General features: G+C 33.7%; 1 protein-coding gene and 1 long non-coding RNA gene across 3 annotated transcripts; one reads left to right on the forward strand and one right to left on the reverse strand.

Moving 5' to 3' along the window:
• The first annotated feature begins 261 nt into the window (after nucleotides 1-261).
• LOC145157106 (uncharacterized) lies at nucleotides 262-1,208 on the forward strand. The gene is made up of 3 exons (XR_013737092.1): nucleotides 262-439; nucleotides 690-863; nucleotides 1,101-1,208. It is a non-coding gene; the product is annotated as an uncharacterized LOC145157106 (long non-coding RNA).
• A 285-nt stretch (nucleotides 1,209-1,493) lies between these two features.
• Nucleotides 1,494-4,069, reverse strand: LOC145161431 (laccase-12-like). Of its 2 annotated transcripts, none has more exons than XM_079080943.1 (6): nucleotides 3,900-4,069; nucleotides 3,645-3,796; nucleotides 3,283-3,527; nucleotides 3,047-3,175; nucleotides 1,989-2,945; nucleotides 1,494-1,888 (listed from the first exon to the last, which is right to left on the reverse strand). In XM_079080943.1, exons 1-6 carry the CDS (start codon nucleotides 3,993-3,995, stop codon nucleotides 1,758-1,760), a joined length of 1,710 nt encoding a protein of 569 aa, XP_078937069.1. In that variant the 5' UTR covers nucleotides 3,996-4,069; the 3' UTR covers nucleotides 1,494-1,757. The 2 variants fall into 2 exon arrangements, with proteins under 2 accessions (XP_078937069.1, XP_078937068.1); XM_079080942.1 differs by having other exon boundaries at nucleotides 3,606-3,796.
• Between the last annotated feature and the right edge of the window lie 18,865 nt (nucleotides 4,070-22,934).

Below are 22,934 nucleotides of genomic sequence, written 5' to 3' on the forward strand. Positions count from 1 at the left end.
TTCTACTAACTGATGGCTAACGATTCAATATAGTGTTGCATGGTAGCTTGTTTCACGGGTTGGATAGTACGAATTGACTACTAGGAACTCATAATTATCTTTACTTTTAAAGTTGTACTTTTTATTATTTTGTACTTACAGATAGACAAATAGTTGTATTAGGTAGTTCGGTTTGGTATTTCAGTACTTGTAGTACTACAATTGTTTATATGGTCCTCAGTTTGTGGTCCTTGAGATGCATTCAATCGATAAAATGTTCAATTCACACTTTTCTGGTACATAATTCTTTGCTTCTCTCGTATACGTATACTGCTGTGAAGTTTGAGATCATAAACTCAAATCGCATAGGATGCAACTCACGTAGCTTACCCTTTTTCTGGAGTTGTTTCTTAATATAAAGTCATCTACGCAACAAGTTTGAGCTTTCTTCTTGATTGTGGTAATCCCCTTATTTCCGACAGCCAAACATGATTAATGATTTAAATATTTATACATTCTGATGTATGGTTGTTTTAGAGATTAGTTATCCCTTTACACACAGAAGGGAAAAAGCTAAACATGTAATGCTCTCACTGTCTTTTTAAAAATTTTAGATGTTGATTATGAGAATTCTCTCTAGTTTTCTCAATTCACTTTATTTGTTGACTTTATCATTGGTGTATTATTCTTATCCCATTTCTTTCTTGTAGGTATTATCGATTAAGGAGTGATGCGGACCTAGCATGGAGAATCATGCTTTTACGTTTTTAAAGGACTTTGATTGAGTTACCAAAGGGGTTTTACGAAAATAGCCATAACTTTGGCTTTGGGGATCTGTTTTCGGCATGTGACCAATCGAAGTTTGAATCGAGGGGTACACCATGGTAAGTTGCCAATGGGAACTTACCTATTTTTAGTCCAAAAAACGCTTTCTAAGTGTAGTTATGGACGTTTTTGTTTTTACTTGTTAAAATTTAGAGTTTTGTTTTTTGGTTTGTGTTTGCCCACGGCCCTTTTGGGGTCCGTTTAAAATTATGTTTCTTATGCTGATGTAAGTTGGATATCTTTAACAATTTTAAAAAATATATATATTTACTTCACAATTGTGTACTTGAAACCAGATTTTAAACATCATTTCCACGGTATTCATTGCATTCTGCATCAAGAAGAGATCCCAAAAAGCGTTTGACTTTGTGAGCAGGGGCGGATCTTATACAGGGCTAAAGGGCTTTTGGCAGAAGTAGTCTCTATATTTTAATTTTATACATATTAGACTCAAAAATATAAAATTTTAACTATGACCCTATTCACCAATTTTTATATAAATTATATTTTCGGCCCCAAATGAAACGCCATTTGTAAACATAGGTTTTTGGCTATGCACGCTATAATGTACTCTCCGTGGGGTGTGACCCTTAATTTATTGGTCACTAAAATAATATAGAATAAAATGGATGAGTATTCATGTATACAAGGATGGTAAAATGAATCATAAAATTTGAAAGTGATCATAATACCGAAATAATGATGATCTTATTGCATTCGAAACAAGGTACATAGGTATATATGTGAATATGTTTGATCGTCTTTGAATCTAAAATACAATATGCTTCGTATATTCTAAGCTCTTCACCTTCTTCCGTTGGTGAAGCTGGCTCTAGAAATGCCATAATTAACAAAAGAAAAACAAAATGAAAAACAAAATGAGAGTATCCCAACTATTCCCCAATGTGGGGCAATACAACAAATTAATATTCTTGAGAATGCTATAATTTAATTTAACAGACGGGTAAGTCTGCTGGTGGTTTCTGTAATTTCTGCGATACTTCCAGCCCATCTTCTACTAACAACACGGTTGCCAAACCCCACCCGATGTGAACATCCAAGTGACAGTGCATAATCCAGGAACCTGAAAACATGAAAATAATTAAGGGATATATAGATATAGATCTAGAAAATGTAATCAAGCTTTTATTAATTGACTTGATTGATATCCGTTCTTAATTCACCTGGATTATCAGCAACAAATCTAATGACTGCCCACCCACTGACCGGTAAACTAGCGGTATTTCTTAGAGGTGGATCCACGAGGTTGAATTTAGATGTGTCGGTTGCCGGATTGAAGTTTCCAAATCCTTCTGCGATTATGTAGAAATCATATCCATGAAGATGGATTGGGTGGTTCTCGGCCGTGGAGATGTTAGTACCTTGCAACACAATCTGCACCGTTGCTCCATATTTTAACTTGTAGACCTTGGTGCCTCGTATAGGTTGCCATAGAGACTGGGGTACATTACCAGTGTAATCAAAGGTCACCGGAGGGTTCGCCGGAAAGTCAGTGGTGAAAACTCCGGGAACGCCGAGGTGATGTGCTTGGAGGATGGTGAAATTGGATGGGAGCACAAAAGATACGTTGTTCATGCTCGCAGTGAATCGCGTCCTGTTTGGAGCCTGACACGTACTGGCCGGCGCTGTAGGTGGGCATTGAAGTATTCCAAGGCCGGCAGTAATAAACATATTGACGTCGATGTCAGTAGGAACCTCCACTTTTTTCGGGCTCCGGAAACTGGTGCTGAAGACGGTGGCGGTGGCGGTGTCATTATAAGCTGGGAGAGAGGGCATAACGGGCTTTGAAGACACACCCTTTGCCGGACATGGGGCGGTTTTGTACTCCAAAATGGCGGTTGTGGTAGTGTTGTCGAATGGAACTCCTTGTGCACTGGCGTAAGCTCGTCCGGCAATGTAGTATCGAGCTGGTGGCTGGTCGGCTTTGATGAGTACATCAGTGGTTTGGCCAGGTCCGAGCATGAGCACCGAAGTGGTGAAGGGTTTCACGTATGATGCATCCGCCCCCACGACGGTGAACTTGTGGTTAGCTATCGTGAAGAAAAGCTGTTGATTTAAACCGGCATTGATCACCCTCATCAGGTTCGTCTCTCCTGAATCCACTGGAACTATGACAGTATCTACATTATCAAAACACCAGATGATGTTAATTAATTAACAGGCCCACTGTTTTTCTTTTCTAGATTATATAGACGTACGAGCTAGAGACGATGAAGCAAACCTTTGCTGGAGCAGTTATAGAGATCGCCAGGTTGACCATTGATGGTAAACGCATCAGAAATATTCGGACCTCCTCCTGTTCTCATGGCTTCCCTTATAACATTGAGCGGGTTAGCATTCCACCATTCACCTGATCATCATCGTAGCTTATTATGTCAGGTATTTCAATCACGCGAAATGCATGTACAATATTTGTATCTTATTAATTAATTAGTGGATAAGGATTAAGGAGCATACCAAGAACCACGACTGATTCACGTTTTGGCTTCTGAAACGGATATGAATCTCCTTGTTTAGGGCGAATAACAAGAGCACCATAAACAGTGGCTCTGACCCACGAGCTATGTGCATGCCACCATAGCGTTCCTTCTTGCCCTGAAATTGTGAACCTGTACGTGTAACTCCCTCCTGGTCTAATCGGACATTGAGTGATGAACTCGGGTCCATCTGCCCATGCTGTTGTTATTTGCCTAACACCGTGCCTGAACAATTAATATATCAGAAAAACAAATTATTTTAGATCATCTATGTGGTTATTCTTATATATAGTCATGTCATACGAGAATATGCATGCATGCATGGGGTTCCATATATAGTACCAATGAATGGTAACGTTATCTTTAGCTCTATTGACGACATTTATCACCAAACTATCACCATTGTTCACTTCCAAGGTCGGTCCTGGTAATTGCCCATTCACCGTCATAACAGTCTGGGTTTTGCACAGGCGTGTCACTTTCGTTTCTTGAACCTAATCCCATACAAATATCGTTAAATAGTATATATGTACATCGATCAACACATATAGCAACAAAAATATACATATATATAGTAAATGTGACGAAATAACATACGACGAAGTCATGATAGTGAGTTTTTGCATATGCCAAAGAGACTATGCTCGAAAACAGAAATAACAAGCTGGTTAAGGTTCGCCCCATTGTCACCATATTGTCGGAGTTTTGGGTGTTCTTTTTTGTTGTAAAGGTGGTGTGTATGCAAATATTGAACCAGGAGAAGTTAGAGATTACTTGTGGAATAGGGAGAGAGAAGAGTTATTTATATAGAGAAGAAGAAATGGAGATAGTTGCTTAAAGTTGGCAAAGTAGGTTTTGATTTTGGGGCTTGGGGTGATGGTCAATTCACAAAGGCAAAATTGTTCAACCTTAGTTGGTGCACCCACTGACCTATCACAATGCGATCAAAGTTTTCCATGATGCTTGCTTCATAAGCCTTCTTTCCTGTCTTTTAATTATTAATTAAGTTATTAAACGCATTTACTTTCTTTAGTGGACTATTCTCACCAAATCAGCAGAAACTATGTAGCTTGCTCGGGCTTTATGTTATTAAAAGATAGAATTTGGTAAGAAAGGTAGGGCATATATACTTCTTCATGCAGTTAAAAACAATTAAAGGAGTATTTACTGAAATAAATCGTGGTTTTATATTTTTTGTTTCCACGTACGTTTACATTTTAAGAAATGTAAATTCGTATGCTTTGAAAATTTAAAATCAGTCTATATGACTTTGTAGACAATAGTTCTATGTTGTAAAGTGGATTATGAAGCTTTCATGGTTTACAATAGTTCTACGTTTTGATCTTTTATCTTTTATATCATATATACATGAAAGACAACAATACGTCTTGTAAAAAAACATAGTTATATTTATATTATAAAAATATGTAAACAATGCACACGAAAGGCAAGTGTTACATACGAATGTTTAAAACTTAATTATAACATCCACAATACAAGTAGTATAAGAGTTGAATAGGGTAATAATTATGATTGAATAGCTAGTTGAATGGAGTATGAGATAATAACATGGAGAGGAGTTGAATAAAGGAGTTAAGTGATCATTGAATGGTTTAATAGAAAGAATAAAATGATGATTAATTAAAATTGAATATATGTTTAATGAGTTGTGGATTTTGTTCTATAGATGTTTAATGGATAAAGTGACAATGCATTCAACTCTTTAGAATTCAAGGGATTGTGCATCCTCAAAAGTAGTCTGATCAATAATTTTAATAGTCATAAAAAACGTGCATGCTAAATATCGGAAGCAAATTCTTTTTAAGATATATATTTATGTTCCTTAAAATACAATTATGAATATACATTAATCATGCTAAATTAAAAAAGAAACTAATGATGTCAACAAATTTAATAACCTTTTAATTTTATGACAATCATAAATACGAACCACTTAAACCGATATCTGGTATGTTACGATAGTTTTTATGAGACGGTTACGAAAGCTTTTTAAATTTATAATAAAGGCCATATTAAAAACCTTAAATTCTATTTTTTTTTTTTTTGGAACGATAAAAATTCTATTTTATTAAAGTTAGAATTTTCTTTTTAAAACTATTTTGATAAAGTTAGATAACATTTTGAAAACAGATATCATTTATATATTAAATTTCTATTTTTTTATAAACCTTTGAATATTTGAAATACCATAAATGATTCTATAATCCAAGAGCTACGTACAACTATTTCCATCCTTTACATATGAAATTGTGGGTCTCTTCGGGTTTTGACATTTGCAATGAAAATAGAACCGACGACCATATGATCTATAAGAATGGTAGAAGTAGAAGTGTCACTTGAGTTTAAGATTAATTTTTCTCTTTTTTATTTCTTCTATCTTTCTCAATACACTATACATTAACATAACATCTTTTTCGCCTCATTCAACTATTAATTTTATTAATTAAAAACATACAAATTAATTCAAAATAAAACAATGGAATCTCCAATAAAGTCATAATATTTTAGGTCAATTTACGGTTTAATCACAAATTAAAATTTGTTTACAAAAAAAGACAGAATACCGGCTAAACCTTCAGAATAATCATTCGTGGCTGCTTTCCTAGATTTAGCCAGTATTTCGTCTTTTTTCATTAATTCGTCAAAATGTTGAGAATTTTTTGAAGATGATGTTATTTTAATCAATAAACAAAATATTGAGACTTTTCTGAAGATTACGCTTGAACTAATGTATATTGTTATTAACAAATCATTTATAAACATAACACATATTTGTATTATAAACAAAAGAAATAAAGTTGTTGCTAATTATAATAATGCCAAGGTGGACTAAGTAACCCCCACCATATTGTTTGCTGACAATTTCAAACTTAATATGTTCCTCGTATGCATCGTTGTACATGTTATGATGTGATGCACTGTGTGAGTATTCATTTTATGTTCTTTAACCTAACTACTACCCAACTAACAAGAACCTAAGCATAGTGCATCTCACCATGACACCCACAAGGCCACAACGATGTATCAAAGGAACGTATAGAGGTTGAAGTTGTAAACAAACAATATTAACGTGGGGTGGGGGTACTTAGTCCACATTTACATTCCTGGAAATTAGCAACAATTGTATTTCTTTTTTTATAATAAAAAGATGTGTTATGTTAATATATGATTTATTAATAACAATATACATTACCTTAAAGGTAACCTTTAGAAAAATCCAAATATTTTGGTTATTGGTTAAAAATAACATAATCTTCAAAAAAATCCCAATATTTTGACGAATTAACGAAAAAACCGGAATATTGGCTAAATCTGCGAAACCGGCCATGAAGGGTTAATCTGAAGCTTTAGCCGGTATTATGTCTTTTTTTATAAACAAAATTTAATTTGGGATTAAACCGTAAACTGACATAAAATATTAGGACTTTATTGGAGATTTCCCTAAAACAAAATATTAATTATATTGATAATATTGCATTTTTTGTAAATTAAAAAGAAAACATGTTATATAATGTGTGAAAACAAAAGAGATAGGGAAAAAGTTGGAGGTTTTCCCTGGGTTCCTCAACTCGCATCTGAGGCCAAAAGCTCAACTCGCTTGTGCTCGAAGGTGTTCCCCCGACGGTACAGCCAGCCCAAAATCTGGAGCCTGTAGTTACTCCATCCACCCTAAGAACAAGCATGTAATCTGAGAATGGAATTTGTTATGAAAACAGTGAGCAAATAAGAATGAACTATGTGGTTAACAATGTCAAGGAAATTCTACTATATCCATGTCCAAACTAAATAACTTCTTATTGATTTAGGGATCTACCACGAAATGCTTGACTTTAATGGTGTAGTAGTAGCCTTTATCAATCTTATCTTGGCCGCCCATTGTAGCTCCCTACTGGCTCTCTTCTTTTTGAAAAGATGAGGAAAAGACTTTCCCTTTGGACGATATGTTAAAACACTAAAGTACGTTTGCATATTTGCATACCTTGTTCTTGACGGGTTTTATAGGTTATAAAATACATGTACATGCGGAAAATCTCTTAACACTCAAGGGCACATACAACCTATAAGGATCTATATCTTTCAATTAATAGCAACATACTATGAATATCAAGAACCCTACGAGAATCCTACTATAATCAAAATTAGTAGATCTAGGGTTACATACCTTTGAATTGTTATAGTAAATAATTCCTTGAATCCCTTCCTTTGTTGATCTTGGAAAGCTAGCACCAAAAGTGTGATTGTGACATCCCCATTTTCACGGTCATTTTAAAAAAAAAATTATGATTATTTGAAAATTAGAGTATTCATTTTAAAGAATAATAATGCGGAATTTGTTCCCAGAACACATGATAAATATATTATCAAATCATTTCCGAAGAAATGTAATTTGTTTATATTAATACTTTGGGATGTCATCGTCAATACATAAACATAAGTATAAACAGACCTTACATTCATTTACACTAGTGATTTACATCTCCTTTAATCTTTCAGTGTAATGTAGCATCGTATTGACACCTGTGATACAAATAAACTGAGTGGGTTAGGTTGGGAAACCTGGTGAGTACATAGGGTTTTCAACCCACAATAATATAGTTAATTTGTTTCATCATCAAACAATTATCCCAATTACTCATCCTCATTATCTTCTTTATTTCTTAAGGATCTACCCTAAGAATCATTTATCATTCACTCATTCATTCCTATGGATTGTCCTAAGAAATAGGCTCGAAGTCCATCGTTGCCAAGGTTTGTATAACAGGCACTAAGTCCATAGTTGACGATGTTATTTGTTAGGCACTAAGTCCATAGTTGTCAGGGTTTATCTCTTTTATTGACAATATTATTTTAGGGAGTCCATCCACAATACATGTCAATGGGTTTTTAGAGTACATTTGATGAACATATCGTTCACAACACCTACAAGTTGTGAGCATGCTAGTGTTCCACTGGACTGTCTAGAACAGTCTGTGGTTGTCATCTATACTCTGCTAGATGATTGGGCCATTACTTGGGTCATTGCTTCTCATCATCTTTCACCTCTCATAATCTATATCATCTTTAATCTCTCATCATTCATCTCATCTTTCATCTCTCATCTCATCTCATCTTTATTATACCCGTCTTTACCCATCATAATTATAGGTATAAAATACGTATACAGTTTAAATCGAATAAAACATGTATATTTTGTTCATCCAGCATAGATATCAAGAACACAGATAATATGCACACATAGCACGTAATTTATTTTAAATACTTCATATCTATGTGTAAGATGAAAGTAACTATGCACTCACTTGTTAAAGTGATGATTCCAAACTCGGGCAACGCTTCGTTACTAACAATTCTATTTTCCTTCAGGGAAACCTAGTATCAATACCGCTAGATTTTAGTCTAATATTTATAGCGGCTATTTACGAGCGATATTGTTTTATAAGTGTTAAACAATACTTTTCAACCACTATGTACAGACAGGGGTCAGACATGAAACACCGGAGGGCAGGACCATTTTGGCATTATAACACTTCTGAAATCCAATAACCCTTTGCGACCCTTCAAACCAGATTCCACGTACCGTGAGTAGTTAAAAGATATTATAATAACACTTTGTATATTATATTTTATAATATATATATATATATATATATATATATATATATATATATATATATATATATATATATATATTGTTTATAAGTTCATAATAACGATATTGAACTTACACATAAGTTGTACTTAAAGTAGGGTAAGCATAACTTACTAATAAGAGGGTTTTAGCGAGGAATCGGGCTCTGTGCGGGCAGAACTTCGGAGCCAAAAGCTCTTCTTCTCAGGGCTTTCCGGCGCTCCGGGACTCGCTTCTAACACCTAGGAGGTGCTAGGGAATGGGAGGGGCTAAGAGAGATGTTTGAGAGAGAAAGAATGGGTAAGGTACGAGTTTTTGGGGTGATTTGCGCCTCTATTTATAGGCTGAGTCCGGTTCGAACGCGGGGCATTCCCTTACTGAACGCTGAGCGTTCCCATGCCACGTGTCACCTGTGTCACACCCCGATCCTTGTCGGAATCGATCGAAGCGTGATATATTGTTCAAAGTCTCATGACAACTATGTTATAATATGATTAGATTCAATTAAGTACTAAGTATGCAAACAAGATCCACAACATACAAATACAAATCCAAATACGAACAACATTTATTACATCAAATTTAAATAGTCTTGTGGATTTCTAAGGCACAACCTATTTTTCATCAACTTCATTCTTCAAATCTGCATCATGGGTAAAAACAGGTCAACTACGAGAGTTGGTGAGTAATCTAATTTTAGTAGAGAAAATTGTGAAGTTGAAACCTTTATAATTGGAAATTTGTTTTCTTTTGAAGTCGGCAAACAATTGTATTTGAGATAACGGTTTATAAATCAAAAATTGATTAACAAATGATAACAAAAACAATAAGTCCTCACCCTATATATACATATGTATATATATATATATATATATATATAAAAATATATATAGGATGGAGCATCTAATCATCATACACACTCAACCACGTGCGATCAATCACCTTAGCGTCCCAAGGCGGGGTGGTCAACACAATAGCGCTATTATTGTCCATAACGTACCTCAAGAATACGGGCATAGTCATGGAGATTAGACTAAAAATGATAATGCACTACAAGTACATGTAGCGTAAACAAACAATAGTTATACAATTAATGACTCACATATAAATGTCCCAACAATGTCTCAATTGTGATAAAACAATAAAATGAAGTTGGAACATATTAGAACCACATGATACACCCCAAAAGTATTGAAAATTATAAAATATGGGGTAGATTACTCACCTTAGTCCCAAAACGAAATGCGTGTGTCGTACGATAAACGGTTCGGGTCAAAATGGCGTAGAACCTAATATAATTAATAGTTTTGGTTTAGGAACTGCTAAACGAGAATAGAGTACTAATACAAATAATTAGACACATATTCTTATATTAGATGAATTAACAATAATTCATTTTGATTATAATATTAAGGTATTCATTTGTTAAATGAATTTTAAATTGAATTAATTACTTTGCATAATTAATTTATATTTTCAATTTAGGCCAGATTTTAATAATTTCTTATTAAAATAATAACTTGCCCAATTATAATTATTTACAGATTTTAACAATTATTTATATGAAATAATCATTAAAATGCATTTTTACATGCTTAAATACTTAGGAAAATGGTTTTAAATAGTACACAGTATTGAAAAATTATGAAATTATTATGAAATCATTATTCCATACAATATTAATTACTGTAAAATTTTTATATTTTTCTGAACTGTTTTAGTATTTATTTAATACTTTAATGATTAAACAACAACAAAATTCGGGAAAAATAATAAATGATTCCCAAAAATTCTGTAAAATTAACCATAGTTTTATAACATGATATAGAGCCCAGTGTATAAGTTTCGGATATTTGTGACTATGGGAAGTATTTTTTATATATTTCATTATTAATTAATCAATAAAATCATAAATAATAGTAAACAGTAATATAAATGCATGAAACTTCATAAATTATGTTTAATCAATATATTGGTCATCCCAGAATTTTCTCAGAATTTATTGAATGCAAAAAGTATTTTATGTGAATTATTGCTCTACTTTATTGCAATAATTATAGTAATTCAATAAAAATAAGTTATTTTCTGAAAATTTCCAGAACTTCTTATTTTATTGATGGGATTCTGAGAAAAATCAGGTTTATGCATAAAATGAGTTTTAGATATTTTGGTGGATTTAATTTGTTTCTTGTATGAATATGAAACTTTTAACAACATACCTTGATGAATGCTTCAAGAGGGATGAAGATTTGAGTATAATAGATTGTTCTTGGCTGGAATATGAGTATTTCTTGGATGAATTTCGAGATTGAGAGTGAGAGAAAAAATAGAGAAGGTTTAAGTGGTGAAGAGAATAATATGTTGGGAGAAAAAGGAAAGGAAAGTGGATGGGAGGTGTGAGTGGGAGACCATGGGAATAATCTTTTTGCTTTTGGTGGTCTTCATAATTTCCCACTAACACAAGCATCTTTTACATAATTAATATAAGAGTTTTATAAAATTTAATGTAAAGTTTATAAAAATGGAGTTTTATAAAAGATGAGTTATTATTTGATTATAACAATCTACTTTGATTTGAAGGTTAATTATAGCATTCAAGTTTGATTCTTTTAAATTTAATTAGAGCATTATACTTTGATTTGATTTTAATATGGTATCATAATTTAATTTGATTATAGATATAACGTTGTACTATACTATGTTGCTATTAACGTCAATTTATATCGTAGTGTATGAGTTTTGATCCTATTAGCGTCAAGTAATCTTGAGTAGGGTTTGAATGAGATTGAGAGAGGTTTCGTTTGTGATCTTTTTGAGTGTCCGGCTTCGCAACGCAAGGTCCATAGACCCCGTTAAGCCATGATTTAGTGTCCTACACAATCCCGATGATTGTGCAATAGTGTTTTATCGCTTTGGTTCGTTGTTTAGCACTGTTAAGGCTAAGGAATATCAAACACATGAACTTTCCAAATGATGTTTTCTCATTAAAATAGCGAATTGTACAGTGATTACATAACGTAAACCCTAACATACAAGGGTTAATGGAGTTGACCGGTTTAACTTGTTGACTTTGTTTGACTTTGACTTGACCGAAATTTGATGGTTGTCACATCATCCCCCCGTTAGAGGGAATTTCGTCCCGAAATTTGCATTTTGACTGGGACTTCAAGAGTTTGGAAAAAGATGTGGAAAACGTTTCGTAGTACAAGAAATTGATTTTGGTGAGGAACAACCCTCCTGATGTCACATGACGACCTTGGAAATTTCTTATTGTAACTTGAACTGAGTCAATATAAAAGGAGTTTATTGTTTTGGGATGATAGAGTATTCTATGTGTGCTTTTATACTCCTTGTTTTATCCTTGGTATTACCACTATGAATATTTTATAACGTAGTTAGCGAGTTCCATCATTACGAATGTTTCAACAAATTTTGACGAAATTTGCATTATAAGTCCTACAAGTTCTTTTATAGTCGATTGACGTAAACTAGTCGTATATCATTAAGATTGCAAGGGCATTTTGGATGGGTGACCCCGCCTTAAGCCCACAACCAAACAAGGAACAAGGAATGAGGCGGAATCACACATTCTAAGTCCATAGAATCTTAATGATATATGACCATAATGTTTACACTAGCCCTCATAGATTCCAGGGGAGTAGTATTATTGGGCTAGAAGTAGGAATTGTAGTTCAAAATAAAATAGTTATAAGCCTGCTATCTTCAAACTTGGGCTTTGGCCCCTCCCGATTCCTAATCAGAATAGTCCAATACTCCCAATTCTCCAAGCGACCAAGCGGTATCAAGAAATCAAAATCGATTCATCCCCATTTTCCCAATTCGCTGCCTATCTCGCCTGCTGTTCGTTTGTCGCTGTCTCGCCAAGTCAGTCGCCTGGTCTCACTCTCGCCAATCGTCATCGCCAAGTGCCCAAGTCCCCATTCACACTTCACAGAAATCAGGTATGTAATCCCGAGACCCAAATCATGTTCAGATGTTCTTTCTTTTCTGATTGTAAGATTGTTGATTGTTGGTGTTGGCGTATTGCACTGTTGCTGCTGTTTTCTGTCAATCTGTTGCCAATTTATGCGTTACTACTGTCTTACTGAGTTTCTTTTTAATTTGGTTGTCATTTGCGATTTGGCGATTTGCCAATTTGATTTATAAGTTATGAACTTATAGATTTGGTTATTGATTTGGTTATGCTTAACAGCTTGTCAGCTTCAAACAAAACTGAAAAGTGACAACAAAGATTGATTTGGTTATTGTTAAATGAGTTATTGGTTATTGTTCTAATTTTGAATTTGATTTTGTTTTGATTGGATCAATTGTTCCTTCATTTTGATTTTTCTAGATATAATCATGGGAAAGATGAAAACATTGAAAGAGAAATTGTTGTCTGCTTACTAATATATCATTCATAATCTGTTTTTAAAGACATTAAAGGCTGTCGGGCTGAGTTGTAATTCTTTTTCTAGGTGTTTTTGGTGTTTATTTGTTGAAAACAATCTGTTTTTTTTAATGTTAATTTCAGTTTATAATATTTTCTCCCCCCCCCCCCCCAAGTTAATTGTTCAAGCTCCGCCACTTATAGATTTACTAGTAAAAACCCTGAGTTTTTTTTTTACATAGATGATAAGACTTATTTGGGTTTTGCCGTGTTCTCAAGATTCATGGTTTATATACTTGAATCGATGCTAGTTTTAGTAATAAAAAGAAATTTAGAATTTAAACGTCGAGGTTAGAAGCTTGTACTGATATTTAAGGGGTTAAAAAATAAAGTTTTATTAGTTACCTATAGCGACACACAAGTCATAATTTGCATGTGTGAAGACTTGGAGTACTTTCTAATTGGTTCGTGTGTGAAGACTTGGAGTACTTTCTAACTGGTTCATGTGTGAAGACTTGGAGTACTTTCTAATGAAAAGTGTGCTACTGGGGAAATTTGAAACTGGTACGTAGCTTCAAAGTCAAGAATATGCAGTAGGCATGTGATGTATTAAATGCATGAGGCACATAAGTCATAATTTGCGGCAACATATACGTATATGTGTGTGAATTGAAGAAGAAGGTTACAGTTCAAAGACCATATATATATTCATTTCCTCTTTATTTGTTATTAATTACTTCTCCCACTTCACTTATATAAATCATCACATTCTTACCGCAACTTTTAACTTCTCCCTCACAAATGGATCCACCTGCAGATCATCAAAACCCCATAGATGACCTCGATTGGTTTCAGTACTTTGATCATCGAGATCTTTTCAGGTATATATAAACGTCACTCATTACCCCATCTTTCGCACAGAAAAGTGATTTTGTCTATATTGATCAAAACATGGTTTGGATTTGTAGTGATCAAAAAGAGTCTTTCATCGTGTTGGATTTGATTATCTTGAGTTTTTTTTTTTTTTTTTTTTTTGGATTTTTGCAGTGGTGACATGCTCGACCATCATGATTACGAGTTGTCGGAAAAATTGCATGAAGTGCTCGATCAGAACGTTTCCACAGTACTTAACAAAGATCAAAACATCATTTCTAGAAATGAGTTTCACGATTTGGATCCCCTTAAAGACATAAGCTTATGGGATTGTTGGGAGGATGGTAATTTACCATTGGTTAGTTTCAGTGATGACTGTAAATCCGGTGGTGAGGCTACAGGTAGTTCTAGTGCTGCCACCACTGATCACGGTGACTGGAAGGTGGCAAATAGATTGAGACCATTGGAGTTTGAAGAGATAGCGAAGTACTTTGAGATGCCGATAATCATGGCAGCAAAGGAACTAGGGATAGGGTTAACATTGTTGAAGAAAAGATGCAGAGAGCTAAACATAAACAGATGGCCTCATAGAAAACTTAAGAGCCTTCAATCCCTCATTCAAAATGCCAAGGTAAATTACGATAATAACCTTCTATACATTACTCATGCATGCATGCCTGCACTTGGTAACCAAAGTAGTTTTGGTATTTTCTAAAATTTTAATTATTAGTTTCTTTATAACATAAACAATGGCCCTAGGCACATTCCACATCAATTCAATTGATTTACTACGATTTTCTGATTTATATTTATATAAACTTAACTCATTGTAAATTTTGTGAACTCACACGAAAAATATATTGCATCTACCTTTTTTTATAAAAAAAAACTAGGAGTTGGGATTAAAGGAGGAGGTAGAGACGTTAGCAGGGCACAAGAAGATGATGGAGAAATTGCCAGGTATGGAATTGACAGAAAGAACAAAGAAGCTTAGGCAAGCTTGCTTCAAAGCTATTTATAAGAAGAGAGGACTTAACAATCCTTAGTCCTTACCTTTTCTTTTAGCCATTTTGTTATAATTAGTGGATTTTAATCTACATTGTATGTGTTTTTCTCTTGATAGATTGATACCCTTTTTAGTTTCATTGTGTTTGTCTATTGATTTTTAATGCAGAAAATGTTGTATAATTTGGGTATTATAGTTTGTATTATGTATTTAGCTATATTCTAGATTACCGACACGACTACGCTGACGACTCTATACCAGAGGTCTATATAAATAGACTTATGAATTTAGTAGGAATAACTTGATTATAATCTTGTGATTTGTTCCATGTCTGATCCACTCCTAAGATTCACTCGACATGCCCCCAGTTATGTGTAATTAAAATTTTATTAGACTGTTGATCCTAATGAGTCTACCCTAAGTCCACAACCAAACAAGGAACATGTCAACTATGAGAAACACGCATATGGACTTGTGAGTTATTTGTAAATTGATTAGGGAAATAAAGTTTTTTTTTTAGACATTGTTGGGTAAAATAATTGTAAAACACTTGTTGGGCCATTGTTAGGAGTGTTGGGCACCTTTTGGGCTTTCCATGGTTACTAAATGTGAAACATGTAGCACTTGCGTGGGCCCCCACAAAACTAAGTTTTCACATTTCTTTCCCACTTCTAGGCCCATTAGGGAACTTAATAGTCCAATGAGTTGGCCATTTTGGAGTGTATCCTTTCGGATACGTTTGATAAGGTCGGGTATTTTGATGGCTCAAAAGTAATGTGAATGACGCGCTTTGGCCTATAGGTTTGGGAACTCTCGCCTTTGGTCCCCAGATAAGCAAACTGGTCCCTCGGTTGATTGGGATGTATACGAATGCTTACCTAGTCAGGACTTTCGGGCTACCGGCACCTCCCCCTTCCAGTTACTACGCGTCCATTACTATGATCCTACCCAACTAGAGTGGATGACTTTGAATTTCCTATGAGCTCTAAGGAATACATATATGTATATACATTTTGTTAAACAACTTGAGTATGTGTGTGATTTTCAGAGAAAGTGGAGAATATTCACAAGTGTATGCACACATATAAGTGTCAGGAGTAATACGTATGCACATAAGGGAGCAATTAACACACAAAGGTATTCCTAGGATTTTCTAAGTGTGAATTGCATGCAGTTGTGTGTGCATTTTATAAACTAGCATACGTGAGGACCCTAGAGGCTATAGACTAGGTCAAGGCAATTAACCTAATTCCCTATAGTCAAGGGCTCTGATACCAATCTGTCGCACCCCGATCCTTGTCGGAATCGATCGAGGCGTGATATATTGTTCAAAGTCTCATGACAACTATGTTATAATATGATTAGATTCAATTAAGTACTAAGTATGCAAACAAGATCCACAACATACAAATACAAATCCAAATACGAACAACATTTATTACATCAAATTTAAATAGTCTTGTGGATTTCTAAGGCACAACCTATTTTTCATCAACTTCATTCTTCAAATCTGCATCATGGGTAAAAACATGTCAACTACGAGAGTTGGTGAGTAATCTAATTTTAGTAGAGAAAATTGTGAAGTTGAAACCTTTATAATTGGAAATTTGTTTTCTTTTGAAGTCGGCAAACAATTGTATTTGAGATAACGGTTTATAAATCAAAAATTGATTAACAAATGATAACAAAAACAATAAGTCCTCACCCTATATATACATATGTATATATATATATATATATATATATATATATATATATATATATAAATATATATAGGATGGAGCATCTAATCATCATACACACTCAACCACGTGCGATCAATCACCTTAGCGTCCCAAGGCGGGGTGGTCAACCCAATAGCGCTATTATTGTCCATAACGTACCTCAAGAATACGGGCATAGTCATGGAGATTAGACTAAAAATGATAATGCACTACAAGTACATGTAGCGTAAACAAACAATAGTTATACAATTAATGACTCACATATAAATGTCCCAACAATGTCTCAATTGTGATAAAACAATAAAATGAAGTTGGAACATATTAGAACCACATGATACACCCCAAAAGTATTGAAAATTATAAAATATGGGGTAGATTACTCACCTTAGTCCCAAAACGAAATGCGTGTGTCGTACGATAAACGGTTCGGGTCAAAATGGCGTAGAACCTAATATAATTAATAGTTTTGGTTTAGGAACTGCTAAACGAGAATAGAGTACTAATACAAATAATTAGACACATATTCTTATATTAGATGAATTAACAATAATTCATTTTGATTATAATATTAAGGTATTCATTTGTTAAATGAATTTTAAATTGAATTAATTACTTTGCATAATTAATTTATATTTTCAATTTAGGCCAGATTTTAATAATTTCTTATTAAAATAATAACTTGCCCAATTATAATTATTTACAGATTTTAACAATTATTTATATGAAATAATCATTAAAATGCATTTTTACATGCTTAAATACTTAGGAAAATGGTTTTAAATAGTACACAGTATTGAAAAATTATGAAATTATTATGAAATCATTATTCCATACAATATTAATTACTGTAAAATTTTTATATTTTTCTGAACTGTTTTAGTATTTATTTAATACTTTAATGATTAAACAACAACAAAATTCGGGAAAAATAATAAATGATTCCCAAAAATTCTGTAAAATTAACCATAGTTTTATAACATGATATAGAGCCCAGTGTATAAGTTTCGGATATTTGTGACTATGGGAAGTATTTTTTATATATTTCATTATTAATTAATCAATAAAATCATAAATAATAGTAAACAGTAATATAAATGCATGAAACTTCATAAATTATGTTTAATCAATATATTGGTCATCCCAGAATTTTCTCAGAATTTATTGAATGCAAAAAGTATTTTATGTGAATTATTGCTCTACTTTATTGCAATAATTATAGTAATTCAATAAAAATAAGTTATTTTCTGAAAATTTCCAGAACTTCTTATTTTATTGATGGGATTCTGAGAAAAATCAGGTTTATGCATAAAATGAGTTTTAGATATTTTGGTGGATTTAATTTGTTTCTTGTATGAATATGAAACTTTTAACAACATACCTTGATGAATGCTTCAAGAGGGATGAAGATTTGAGTATAATAGATTGTTCTTGGCTGGAATATGAGTATTTCTTGGATGAATTTCGAGATTGAGAGTGAGAGAAAGAATAGAGAAGGTTTAAGTGGTGAAGAGAATAATATGTTGGGAGAAAAAGGAAAGGAAAGTGGATGGGAGGTGTGAGTGGGAGACCATGGGAATAATCTTTTTGCTTTTGGTGGTCTTCATAATTTCCCACTAACACAAGCATCTTTTACATAATTAATATAAGAGTTTTATAAAATTTAATGTAAAGTTTATAAAAATGGAGTTTTATAAAAGATGAGTTATTATTTGATTATAACAATCTACTTTGATTTGAAGGTTAATTATAGCATTCAAGTTTGATTCTTTTAAATTTAATTAGAGCATTATACTTTGATTTGATTTTAATATGGTATCATAATTTAATTTGATTATAGATATAACGTTGTACTATACTATGTTGCTATTAACGTCAATTTATATCGTAGTGTATGAGTTTTGATCCTATTAGCGTCAAGTAATCTTGAGTAGGGTTTGAATGAGATTGAGAGAGGTTTCGTTTGTGATCTTTTTGAGTGTCCGGCTTCGCAACGCAAGGTCCATAGACCCCGTTAAGCCATGATTTAGTGTCCTACACAATCCCGATGATTGTGCAATAGTGTTTTATCGCTTTGGTTCGTTGTTTAGCACTGTTAAGGCTAAGGAATATCAAACACATGAACTTTCCAAATGATGTTTTCTCATTAAAATAGCGAATTGTACAGTGATTACATAACGTAAACCCTAACATACAAGGGTTAATGGAGTTGACCGGTTTAACTTGTTGACTTTGTTTGACTTTGACTTGACCGAAATTTGATGGTTGTCACATCATCCCCCCGTTAGAGGGAATTTCGTCCCGAAATTTGCATTTTGACTGGGACTTCAAGAGTTTGGAAAAAGATGTGGAAAACGTTTCGTAGTACAAGAAATTGATTTTGGTGAGGAACAACCCTCCTGATGTCACATGACGACCTTGGAAATTTCTTATTGTAACTTGAACTGAGTCAATATAAAAGGAGTTTATTGTTTTGGGGTGATAGAGTATTCTATGTGTGCTTTTATACTCCTTGTTTTATCTTTGGTATTACCACTATGAATATTTTATAACGTAGTTAGCGAGTTCCATCATTACGAATGTTTCAACAAATTTTGACGAAATTTGCATTATAAGTCCTACAAGTTCTTTTATAGTCGATTGACGTAAACTAGTCGTATATCATTAAGATTGCAAGGGCATTTTAGATGGGTGACCCCGCCTTAAGCCCACAACCAAACAAGGAACAGGGAATGAGGCGGAATCACACATTCTAAGTCCATAGAATCTTAATGATATATGACCATAATGTTTACACTAGCCCTCATAGATTCCAGGGGAGTAGTATTATTGGGCTAGAAGTAGGAATTGTAGTTCAAAATAAAATAGTTATAAGCCTGCTATCTTCAAACTTGGGCTTTGGCCCCTCCCGATTCCTAATCAGAATAGTCCAATACTCCCAATTCTCCAAGCGACCAAGCGGTATCAAGAAATCAAAATCGATTCATCCCCATTTTCCCAATTCGCTGCCTATCTCGCCTGCTGTTCGTTTGTCGCTGTCTCGCCAAGTCAGTCGCCTGGTCTCACTCTCGCCAATCGTCATCGCCAAGTGCCCAAGTCCCCATTCACACTTCACAGAAATCAGGTATGTAATCCCGAGACCCAAATCATGTTCAGATGTTCTTTCTTTTCTGATTGTAAGATTGTTGATTGTTGGTGTTGGCGTATTGCACTGTTGCTGCTGTTTTCTGTCAATATGTTGCCAATTTATGCGTTACTACTGTCTTACTGAGTTTCTTTTTAATTTGGCTGTCATTTGCGATTTGGCGATTTGCCAATTTGATTTATAAGTTATGAACTTATAGATTTGGTTATTGATTTGGTTATGCTTAACAGCTTGTCAGCTTCAAACAAAACTGAAAAGTGACAACAAAGATTGATTTGGTTATTGTTAAATGAGTTATTGGTTATTGTTCTAATTTTGAATTTGATTTTGTTTTGATTGGATCAATTGTTCCTTCATTTTGATTTTTCTAGATATAATCATGGGAAAGATGAAAACATTGAAAGAGAAATTGTTGTCTGCTTACTAATATATCATTCATAATCTGTTTTTAAAGACATTAAAGGCTGTCGGGCTGAGTTGTAATTCTTTTTCTAGGTGTTTTTGGTGTTTATTTGTTGAAAACAATCTGTTTTTTTTAATGTTAATTTCAGTTTATAATATTTTCTCCCCCCCCCCCCCCCCAAGTTAATTGTTCAAGCTCCGCCACTTATAGATTTACTAGTAAAAACCCTGAGTTTTTTTTTTACATAGATGATAAGACTTATTTGGGTTTTGCCGTGTTCTCAAGATTCATGGTTTATATACTTGAATCGATGCTAGTTTTAGTAATAAAAAGAAATTTAGAATTTAAACGTCGAGGTTAGAAGCTTGTACTGATATTTAAGGGGTTAAAAAATAAAGTTTTATTAGTTACCTATAGCGACACACAAGTCATAATTTGCATGTGTGAAGACTTGGAGTACTTTCTAATTGGTTCGTGTGTGAAGACTTGGAGTACTTTCTAACTGGTTCATGTGTGAAGACTTGGAGTACTTTCTAATGAAAAGTGTGCTACTGGGGAAATTTGAAACTGGTACGTAGCTTCAAAGTCAAGAATATGCAGTAGGCATGTGATGTATTAAATGCATGAGGCACATAAGTCATAATTTGCGGCAACATATACGTATATGTGTGTGAATTGAAGAAGAAGGTTACAGTTCAAAGACCATATATATATTCATTTCCTCTTTATTTGTTATTAATTACTTCTCCCACTTCACTTATATAAATCATCACATTCTTACCGCAACTTTTAACTTCTCCCTCACAAATGGATCCACCTGCAGATCATCAAAACCCCATAGATGACCTCGATTGGTTTCAGTACTTTGATCATCGAGATCTTTTCAGGTATATATAAACGTCACTCATTACCCCATCTTTCGCACAGAAAAGTGATTTTGTCTATATTGATCAAAACATGGTTTGGATTTGTAGTGATCAAAAAGAGTCTTTCATCGTGTTGGATTTGATTATCTTGAGTTTTTTTTTTTTTTTTTTTTTTTTGGATTTTTGCAGTGGTGACATGCTCGACCATCATGATTACGAGTTGTCGGAAAAATTGCATGAAGTGCTCGATCAGAACGTTTCCACAGTACTTAACAAAGATCAAAACATCATTTCTAGAAATGAGTTTCACGATTTGGATCCCCTTAAAGACATAAGCTTATGGGATTGTTGGGAGGATGGTAATTTACCATTGGTTAGTTTCAGTGATGACTGTAAATCCGGTGGTGAGGCTACAGGTAGTTCTAGTGCTGCCACCACTGATCACGGTGACTGGAAGGTGGCAAATAGATTGAGACCATTGGAGTTTGAAGAGATAGCGAAGTACTTTGAGATGCCGATAATCATGGCAGCAAAGGAACTAGGGATAGGGTTAACATTGTTGAAGAAAAGATGCAGAGAGCTAAACATAAACAGATGGCCTCATAGAAAACTTAAGAGCCTTCAATCCCTCATTCAAAATGCCAAGGTAAATTACGATAATAACCTTCTATACATTACTCATGCATGCATGCCTGCACTTGGTAACCAAAGTAGTTTTGGTATTTTCTAAAATTTTAATTATTAGTTTCTTTATAACATAAACAATGGCCCTAGGCACATTCCACATCAATTCAATTGATTTACTACGATTTTCTGATTTATATTTATATAAACTTAACTCATTGTAAATTTTGTGAACTCACACGAAAAATATATTGCATCTACCTTTTTTTATAAAAAAAAACTAGGAGTTGGGATTAAAGGAGGAGGTAGAGACGTTAGCAGGGCACAAGAAGATGATGGAGAAATTGCCAGGTATGGAATTGACAGAAAGAACAAAGAAGCTTAGGCAAGCTTGCTTCAAAGCTATTTATAAGAAGAGAGGACTTAACAATCCTTAGTCCTTACCTTTTCTTTTAGCCATTTTGTTATAATTAGTGGATTTTAATCTACATTGTATGTGTTTTTCTCTTGATAGATTGATACCCTTTTTAGTTTCATTGTGTTTGTCTATTGATTTTTAATGCAGAAAATGTTGTATAATTTGGGTATTATAGTTTGTATTATGTATTTAGCTATATTCTAGATTACCGACACGACTACGCTGACGACTCTATACCAGAGGTCTATATAAATAGACTTATGAATTTAGTAGGAATAACTTGATTATAATCTTGTGATTTGTTCCATGTCTGATCCACTCCTAAGATTCACTCGACATGCCCCCAGTTATGTGTAATTAAAATTTTATTAGACTGTTGATCCTAATGAGTCTACCCTAAGTCCACAACCAAACAAGGAACATGTCAACTATGAGAAACACGCATATGGACTTGTGAGTTATTTGTAAATTGATTAGGGAAATAAAGTTTTTTTTTAGACATTGTTGGGTAAAATAATTGTAAAACACTTGTTGGG

This window comes from Lactuca virosa, chromosome 2 (genome assembly GCF_052849685.1).
Source record: "Lactuca virosa cultivar CGN04683 chromosome 2, Lactuca_virosa_CGN04683_v6, whole genome shotgun sequence".
Taxonomy (NCBI): Eukaryota; Viridiplantae; Streptophyta; class Magnoliopsida; order Asterales; family Asteraceae; genus Lactuca; species Lactuca virosa.